Source organism: Oncorhynchus mykiss, chromosome 11, assembly GCF_013265735.2.
Source record: "Oncorhynchus mykiss isolate Arlee chromosome 11, USDA_OmykA_1.1, whole genome shotgun sequence".
Classification (NCBI taxonomy): domain Eukaryota; kingdom Metazoa; phylum Chordata; class Actinopteri; order Salmoniformes; family Salmonidae; genus Oncorhynchus; species Oncorhynchus mykiss.
Genome location: NC_048575.1, coordinates 75,619,086 through 75,629,339, shown reverse-complemented (window position 1 = coordinate 75,629,339; position 10,254 = coordinate 75,619,086). Strand labels below are relative to the sequence as shown.

The following is a 10,254-nucleotide window of genomic DNA, read 5'->3' as shown; positions in this document are numbered from 1 at the left end:
GCGTTAAAGAATAGTTTAACCACGTTGGCTATTACATCTCACGTCCATACCTAAAGCAAACCTCTATTTGGCTATGTCTGCTCAAATGTATCATTTTTGCTAGAATGATTGGCTACTTGGCGTCCATTCGAGGTATAAAGCATACTTCTCGATTTATAGCGCCTGAAGCACAAGTGAATGCGCCGTGCGTCCTTAACAGAGTGCTGGCACTTCAGAGCGGGGAGTGGAAAGTAGCGGGTCAGGAAGATTGGTGGGTGGGGATAACCCTTTTGGGATGAAAAAAAATCAACAAAAATCACGTGTTTGGAGATCAAAAGGAGATCCGCTTTGTAGCGCTGGAGAGAGAGGGGGTGAGTGAGTGAGAAATAGAGAGAGAGAGGGAGGGAGGGAGGGAGAAAGAGAAAGAGAGGGAACGTTAAGAAGCGAGCAATGTAATTGACAAGGCTGCAATAGTGAAATAAACACGCTCTTTTGACGCATCGATCTCGCTTCAGATTCAATTTCAGCACCATCACCTAATCACCCTGGGAAATTATGTTCCGATCGGTGCATATCCAACCGGCAAGATGATGATTTTACCAAGCAGGAGGTTAGAGAGTGTAGCCGATTCTGTAGTCTTGATGATCATCGTGGTTACCACTTCTATTGGAACGGTTTTCGCCAAGGATACGGCTTTTGTGGAAGTAGTGCTGTTTGAGTCCAGTCCAAATGGAGATTATACTACATACACGACAGGGTTGCAAGGACGATTCTCAAAGGCAGGAGCCACTATCAGCGCGGAGGGCGAGATTGTACAAGTATGTAAAACTCAGTTCAGTTGTGCGCAACTGCGCATGCCATGTCCAATATGTTGCCACAGCTCGGCATGCTTTCTTGCTCTACTCTAAAACTTTTTGAGTTGTAGTCTACTGTGTGTGTGTGTGTGTTAGTGAGAAAGAGAGAATGGTACTAGCATATGTGGTTACAACATGGCTTCTATCTTATGTAACTCATTCACAATGAAACATGCACTTTCCTGGATAGAAGTTCACATGGCATATACATTCAATAACGATTATTTCTCACCCTCAGATAGAGTTTTTAAACATAGTTATTACACAGGAAACTCATTCAAGTTGTTCATCATGACCTGATCAGAGTTACAATTGATAGAGATTATGGTTAGTTGGTCACAGCTCCATCAAATATTGTCTAGAACTAATCAAGGAACGTTATGTCCAATAACGGCACGTGATTTGATTCAGTGGCATAGATCATTTCGGGCTCAATTAGTTGGTGGGAAATTGTTTGTTTTCCTAATTTACTTATTATTTTCGTCAATTCAACCAATGGAACTTAAACAACTCTGCACACCTACTGTCCCGCCTCGCTGTGAAGTAACTCTGTATCAATCTTCAACACAGAAAACGTCTTTGAAGCATGACTAGGCTAGTGATTGTGTGCAGGTATTTTGTAACAAAATAAAAAGACAACACACTATCCCAGGCCATTAACTTGTAGAATGTTGTGCGTTTTGGAATAACAAGGATATACAATTTTTGTGTACCCAGTGCCAACTAAGTTACTTCGTTTTGGTACGGTCGTTTTACAGTCCACAGTTACTCCACTAACCATGTGCGTAATCATTTCCCGTAAGCACCACCGGGCAAGTGTACTAAAGCCTTTGATAGCTGTCCAAGCCTGACGCCTTGTGATGTTTAGCCCACGCCACGGCCCCCTCCAACCCTGCTGGAGCCTACATAAAAACGCGACAATGTGGCCTATGACTCTCTGTGCTGATTTTGAAAGCTATACCGGGACAAGGGAACTTTCTCTGAAGCAGTCATCTTGTAAATAAAAGTTGAATTTGTTAACTGGCGAACGTGCAGTGACTGTATGAAGTTTGAAAAGGACAGTATTTTAGTGGGGAGAGTTGTGAAAATGGACCTAAAAGCCCGCTGAAGTGAAGTGTGCCTTGGGTAAAGAATGTAGTGACTGAATCCCTGACACCCTTTTTTGTTGTGTGGAATATAGCGAATGTTCATTATATTAAAGAAAACATGATAGACTGTAACTTATAATATTTTAACATTGATTAAAACCCGTAAGGAGTATTTCATAGTGTAGTAAATCCTAGTTGGGGATTAGCACTGCTACAGTACATATGACCATGATTAGGTAGAAAATAATCAATTATGACTATTTTTGTGCTAACCTACATGTTTAATGAAGTAACGAGTGACCTGTTTGCACATTAGTCTTCATATATGCCATATAGTATCTGGGTCCTGTTAGGATCGTCACAGGAATCTATAACGTCGTCTGTCAGTAAGACATGTACTGCTTTCTAACACATACTGTGAAATTACAGTACAGCGCCACAGGAGAGTACAGGCGTTCCTGAAGAGAACTTGATCGGATGGTGCGTGTGTGTGTGTGTCCGCGTGTGCATTCACGAATGTATTTTCATAAAAATGGCAACCAGTTGTCATATTGTGCAATGAAAGTAGCATGTTGCTGGAGAACGTTAGGATCAAAGGACAGAATATTTAGCACAGAAACGGATCCTGTTTGACTGTTTATACACATAGTGTTCTTTGGCCATTTGGCTTGGCTTGCTAACCACACAGAAATGTCAGACCTCAGCTTTACATTGTAAACCACATCTATTTAGATTTGCTTTCTTTGCTAACATAGTGTTCTGACCACTCCTGTTCTCTGTCCTTCTATATAAAGAAGAGGAACAGTTTGTCCAATACCACTCCTGTTCTCTGTCCTTCTATATAAAGAAGAGGAACAGTTTGTCCAATACCACTCCTGTTCTCTGTCCTTCTATATAAAGAAGAGGGACAGTTTGTCCAATACCAATACCACTCCTATTATCTGTCCTTCTATAGAAAGAAGAGGGACATTTTGTCCAATACCACTCCTATTCTCTGTCCTTCTATATAAAGATGAGGGACAGGTTGTCCAATACCACTCCTGTTCTCTGTCCTTCTATATAAAGAAGAGGGACAGTTTGTCCAATACCACTCCTGTTCTGTCCTTCTCTTAACAGAGATTGAATGGTTATGGGTCTGAATAAATAACTGCTGTAGCCTACCTCCATCGGACGCTCACTCTTCTGTCAAACTACCATTGAGTTCTGTTGGCTGCCGTATTTAACATTAATCAAAAAAAGTGCCTGCGTCCCTTTTCGAATAGTCTATTGGTTTAAGAAATGCTAAAAACAAATTGTCCAGCAAGCTATTCTAGTCTAGCTGCTTGGGACTCCAAGAGCTAAGGAGGCCAGGAGAGCACAGGTGCTTGGGTATTGCGCAAGAGACAGGGGCAATGAGTTAGAAGCGTATTATGCTTAACCCATCATTAATTAGCTGAATATGAGGCTAATACTGCATTGGATTTCTTACCTGAAAGAGGTAGGCTAGGACATCTATATACAGGACTATAATCTAGAACATTATTATCTATTGTGTATGCAGTTTGGATGGAGTTGATGGAGAGAGAGTGATTGCGTGTGCACTGATTTAAAACAATGATATTTGAAATGTTCAAAAACTGCAACTATAATTCCAAAAAATCTCTCTCTCTATCTATCTATATATATATATATATATATATATATATATATATATATATATATATACACACACAGTGGGGAGAACAAGTCTTTGATACACTGCAGATTTTGCAGGTTTTCCTACTTACAAAGCATGTAGAGGTCTGTAATGTTTTATCATAGGTACACTTCAACTGTGAGAGACGGAATCGAAAACAAAAATCCAGAAAATCACATTGTATGATTTTTAAGTAATTAATTTGCATTTTATTGCATGACATAAGTATTTGATCACCTACCAACCAGTAAGAATTCCGGCTCTCACAGACCTGTTAGTTTTTATTTAAGAAGCCCTCCTGTTCTCCACTCATTACCTGTATTAACTGCATCTGTTTGAACTCGTTACCTGTATAAAAGACATTTGTCCACACACTCAATCAAACAGACTCCAACCTCTCCACAATGGCCAAGACCAGAGAGCTGTGTAAGGACATCAGGGTTAAATTGTAGACCTGCACAAGGCTGGGATGGGCTACAGGACAATAGGCAAGCAGCAAGGTGAGAAGGCAACAACTGTTGGCGCAATTTTTAGAAAATGGAGGAAGTTCAAGATGACGGTCAATATTCCTCGGTCTGGGGCTCCATGTAAGATCTCACCTCGTGGGGCATCAATGACCATGAGGAAGGTGAGGGATCAGCCCAGAACTACACGGCAGGACCTGGTCAATGACCTGAAGAGAGCTGGGACCACAGTCTCAAAGAAAACCATTAGTAACACACTATGCCGTCATGGATAAAAATCCTGCAGCACACGCAAGGTCCCCCTGCTCAAGCCAGCGCATGTCCAGGCCCGTCTGAAGTTTGCCAATGACCATCTGGATGATCCAGGGGAGGTCATATGGTCTGATGAGACAAAAATAGAGCTTTTTGGTCTAAACTCCACTCGCCGTGTTTGGAGGAAGAAGAATGATGAGTACAACCCCAAGAACACCATCCCAACCGTGAAGCACGGAGGTGGAAACATCATTCTTTGGGGATGCTTTTCTGCGAAGGGGACAGGACAGATTGAGGGGAGGATGGATGTGGCCATGTATCGCAAAATCTTGGCCAACAACCTCCTTCCCTCAGTAAGAGCATTGAAGATGGGTCGTGGCTTGGTCTTCCAGCATGACAACTATCTGAAACACACAGCCAGGGCAACTAAAGAGTGGCTCCGTAAGAAGCATCTCAAGGTCCTGGAGTGGCCTAGCCAGTCTCCAGACCTGAACCCAATAGAAAATCTTTGGAGAGGGCTGAAAGTCCGTATTGCCCAGCGACAGCCCCGAAACCTGAAGGATCTGGAGAAGGTCTGTTTGGAGGAGAGGGCCAAAATCCCTGCTGCAGTGTGTGCAAACCTGGTCAAGAACTACAGGAAACGTATGATCTCTGTAATTGCAAACAAAGGTTATATTAACAAATATTAAGTTCTGCTTTTCTGATGTATCAAATACTTATGTCATGCAATAAAATGCAAATGAATTACTTCAAAATCATACAATGTGATTTTCTAGATTTTTGTTTTAGATTCCTTCTCTCACAGTTGAAGTGTACCTATGATAAAAATTACAGACCTCTACATGTTTTGTAAGTAGGGAAACCTGCAAAATCGGCAGTGTATCAAATACTTGTTCTCTACTCACCACTGTATATAAATAAATAAATAAATCCTCATTGGCTCCTCAACTTCAGCTGGTGTGAAGTGTTGTGAAACAGTGGGTTTACTGTAGCCAGAGTCATTGTTATAGAATGTAGTGCTACATTGCTATAAGGCATTGTTGCTTCATGTTTTGGGTTTGCAGTTTTGACTAGTTTGCGATGTTTGTCTTCATTGCCATTGAATACGGTGTGGGGGTATGAATGTTGCAGCATATCACATCGAACCCTGCTACAAGAGGCGTTGTCTGAATGGGAATGTGATGGTGTATAACTCCGAACCCTGGTGTAAGAAGCGTCAGTGTGCTATTTCATCAGCTCCGTTTCATCGGCGGTGTTGACAATGGCAAACACCGTGACACGGTGTCACGATGGCATGACCGCCCCCACAACCACTACCACTACCAACCCCCACCACTACCACTACCACTACCAACCCCCACCTCTACCAACCCCCACCTCTACCAACCCCCACCACTACCAACCCCCACCACTACCAACCCCCACCACTACCAACCCCCACCACTACCAACCCCCACCACTACCAACCCCCACCACTACCACTACCAACCCCCACCCCCACCACTACCACTACCAACCCCCACCACTACCACTACCAACACACACCACTACCAACACACACCACTACCACTACCAACCCCCACCACTACCAACCCCCACCACTACCAACCCCCACCACTACCACTACCCACCACTACCACTACCCACCACTACCAACCCCCACCACTACCATCCTCCACCAATACCAACCCCTACCACTACCAACCCCCACCACTACCATCCTCCACCAATACCAACCCCTACCACTACCAACCCCCACCACTACCAACCCCCGCCTGATTTGCCCAGGTGGAACCATTCGTGCAACAGACGGTGAGCTCAGGTTCACTATCACCATGCCAACCAATATTTACCCAGTTGGATGGTATCACCACCATAGGGCTCTGGTCTAAAGTAGTGCACTATGTAGGGAATATTGTTCTATTTGGGTCTAAGACCTGATCTGCACGGGAGGAGGAGCTACTGATTCTTCTTCCTGGTTTGGGATGACATTTTATAATGGGATGCACAAAGGGTTACTAGACCACCACCCAAGTGTCACCATAGTGACACTTCTATTTTTACCATTTAACATTAGCATAGCATCAGTCAGTCAGTGCAGTGGCATGACAAACATGATTCATCATGAGACGATAATAACATATTATAAAGGAGGTCATATGCTTTATAACAAGTCTTACAATGCATTATAACTTCATAATACCTGCAGTTACCAGTGTCACCATTGGTTTTCTTGGTCCTGATGAAGTTGAAATGAAGGCATCTGCTCACCATATATATCACCTATCATCTCCAGATTGTCTCTCCCCAGGCCAAGTTGACTGTTGACTGTTCTTTTAGCCCAGCGAGGGAAGCTGCCTGCATCTCATCTCATCACATGGTCTGATTTCCCTGCAGCGGGGCAGTGCTGTCAGCAGCATGTGAGAGAGAGGAGCTCGAGGAACAAGTAGAGGCTGAGACGGGGACTGGGAGAGGCAGAGTTGGAGGCAGGGACAGAGGCTGAGACGGGGACAGGGAGAGACAGAGTTGGAGGCAGGGACAGAGGCTGAGACGGGGACAGGGAGAGACAGAGTTGGAGGCAGGACAGAGGCTGAGACGGGGACAGGGAGAGGCAGAGTTGGAGGCAGGGACAGAGGCTGAGATGGGGACAGGGAGAGAGAGTTGGAGGCAGGGACAGAGCCTGAGTCGGGGACAGGGAGAGGCAGGGACAGAGCCTGAGACGGGGACAGGGAGAGGCAGAGTTGGAGGCATGGACAGAGGCTGAGACGAGGACAGGGAGAGGCAGAGTTGGAGGCTGAGACCGGGACTGGGAGAGGCAGAGTTGGCGGCAGGGACAGAGGCTGAGATGGGGACAGGGAGAGTCAGAGTTAAGAGGCAGATCCTGAGGCAGAGGGAGAGAGACCGAGACAGTCAGTCAGAGACTGAGACAGGGACCGAGGCAGGCTGGGATGTGGCAGTGTTAGCGTCAGCGCCCGTCGGCCCCAGATGGAACTCATAGTGTCTTCAAACAAGAACCAAAGAGAATATGTGGCTTTCGTTTCACTTCCTCCTTGGAAAGACTCAAACTTCCTGTGAAATAAAGGTACAGGAAAGACAGACAGGCAGACAGCTGAGCATCTTGGGCTCTGCGTCTCACTCATTACATTATACTGCATCAAATATCAACCACTGTTGTTGATATGTTTCTACATTAAGTGAGTTATTTCTTTGAATATGAACAACCTATACCCTTCAAACTCAACTCTGAACCTCGAAGCCAGAGCCACTTGTTTTGTTCATTGTTCCCCTCTAATTAGGGACTGATTTAGACCTGGGACACCAGGTGGTACTAATTCATTATCAGGTAGAACAGAAAACCAGCAGGCTCCGGACCTCTTAGGGTCAGAGTTGAATACCCCTGTCCTATACATTAGCTTAGTCTGACCTTCATGATGTCTATACAGTAGCTTAGTCTGACCTTCATGATGTCTATACAGTAGCTTAGTCTGACCTACATGATGTCTATACAGTAACTTAGTCTGACCTTCATGATGTCTATACAGTAACTTAGTCTGACCTTCATGATGTCTATACAGTAACTTAGTCTGACCTTCATGATGTCTATACTGTAACTTAGTCTGATCTTCATGTCTATACAGTAGCTTAGTCTGACCTACATGATATCTATACAGTAACTTAGTCTGACCTTCATGATGTCTATACTGTAACTTAGTCTGACCTTCATGATGTCTATACAGTAGCTTAGTCTGACCTTCATGATGTCTATACAGTAACTTAGTCTGACCTTCATGATGTCTATACAGTAGCTTAGTCTGACCTTCATGATGTCTATACAGTAGCTTAGTCTGACCTTCATGATATCTATACAGTAACTTAGTCTGACCTTCATGATGTCTATACAGTAGCTTAGTCTGACTTTCATGATGTCTATACAGTAGCTTAGTCTGACCTTCATGATGTCTATACAGTAGCTTAGTCTGACCTTCATGATGTCTATACAGTAGCTTAGTCTGACCTTCGTGAAGTCCATACAGTAACTTAGTCTGACCTTCATGATGTCTATACAGTAGCTTAGTCTGACCTTCATGATGTCTATACAGTAGCTTAGTCTGACCTTCATGGTGTCTATACAGTAGTTTAGTCTGACCTTCATGATGTCTATACAGTAACTTAGTCTGACCTTCATGATGTCTATACAGTAGCTTAGTCTGACCTTCATGGTGTCTATACAGTAGCTTAGTCTGACCTTCATGATGTCTATACAGTAGCTTAGTCTGACCTTCATGATGTCTATACAGTAGCTTAGTCTGACCTTCATGGTGTCTATACAGTAGCTTAGTCTGACCTTCATGATGTCTATACAGTAGCTTAGTCTGACCTTCATGATGTCTATACAGTAGCTTAGTCTGACCTTCATGATGTCTATACAGTAGCTTAGTCTGACCTTCATGATGTCTATACAGTAGCTTAGTCTGACCTTCATGATGTCTATACAGTAGCTTAGTCTGACCTTCATGGTGTCTATACAGTAGCTTAGCCTGACCTTCATGAAGTCTATACACAACTGCACATACCAACTAAGTCAGCAAAATGAACATCCCAAGCCAATAAACTGGACTCTATACCTCCTTTCGTCTCAGCTCAGAGACAGAGCAAGGGAACAGGACAGGAAGCAGGAGTTGGCGATGGAGTTCTGTCCTGCTGCATTTAGACTATAATGAGAGCTTGGTTGAGGGAACCAGGCAGCGCTTCTGTCTCTGTCTCTCTGTCGGGAGGCCACAGGCTGGAAACCCCAAGAGAGGAGGCCATAATGGGCCAGGACGAGACGGGAGGTACCCGGAACACACAGTACGCCTCCCAGCCCAGTGCCGGCCGCCCCACTGCCTCGCCAGCTCCATTGCCCCGCCTGCCGCCAAGCAACAGTAGCAGTACACAAGAAGCTAGCTCCTTTCAGCTATAGGGTTTAGATGGTTAACCCTGCCCTGCTCGCCTGCTTTCTCCATGTATTGGTTTCGCTGTGGCAGCTGTATTTTAAGTGCTTTCGTCACTTTAACCGCCACCCTGCTACGCTTTCAACTTCCAGCCAGTCATTTGAGGCTGCTTTTTTTCTCTCTCTCTTTATCTCTCTGTGTCTCTCTCTCTCTCTCTGTCTCTCTCTCTCTCTCTCTCTCTCTTTGTCTCTCTCTCTCTCTCTCTTTATCTCTCTGTGTCTCTCTGTCTCTTTCTCTGTCTCTCTCTCTCTCTCTATCTCTCTGTGTCTCTTTTTCTATCTCTCTCTCTCTCTATCTATCTCTCTGTCACTTTCTCTGTATCTCTCTGTCTCTCTGTCTCTCTCTGTGTCTCTTTTTCTATCTCTCTCTCTATCTATCTCTCTGTCACTTTCTCTGTATCTCTCTGTCTCTCTGTCTCTCTGTCTCTCTCTGTGTCTCTCTCTCTCTGTCTCTCTCTCTCTCTGTCTCTTTCTCTGTATCTCTCTGTCTCTCTGTCTCTCTCTGTGTCTCTCTCTCTGTCTCTCTCTCTGTCTCTCTCTGTCTCTTTCTGTGTGTGTCTCTCTCTCTCTCTGTCTCTTTCTCTGTGTCTCTTTCTCTGTCTCTCTCTCTCTCTCTGTGTCTCTCTCTTTCTCTCCTTCTCTCTCTTTCTCTGTCTCTGTCTCTTTATCTCTTTCTCTGTCTCTTTCTCTGTCTCTCTCTCTCTGTGTCTCTTTCTCTGTCTCTCTCTCTCTGTGTCTCTTTCTCTGTCTCTCTCTCTGTGTCTCTTTCTCTGTCTCTCTCTCTCTGTGTCTCTTTCTCTGTCTCTCTCTCTCTGTGTCTCTTTCTCTGTCTCTCTCTCTCTTTATCTCTCTGTGTCTCTTTCTCTATCTCTCTCTTTATCTCTCTTTATTTCGCTGTGTCTCTTTCTCTGTGTCTCTTTCTCTCTGTCTCTCTCTCTCTCTGTGTCTCTCT

At 44.4% G+C, this 10,254-nt stretch overlaps 1 protein-coding gene across 1 annotated transcript in view; it reads left to right on the top strand.

The window, feature by feature from the left end:
* The first annotated feature begins 404 nt into the window (after positions 1–404).
* LOC110536392 (E3 ubiquitin-protein ligase znrf3-like) overlaps positions 405–10,254 on the top strand; it is a 205,458-nt gene continuing 195,608 nt past the window's right edge. Inside the window, exon 1 of the mRNA XM_036936352.1 lies at positions 405–797. Within this exon, the coding sequence (XP_036792247.1) occupies positions 567–797 (231 nt within the window). The 5' untranslated portion in view covers positions 405–566. The remainder of the gene's footprint in view (positions 798–10,254) is intronic.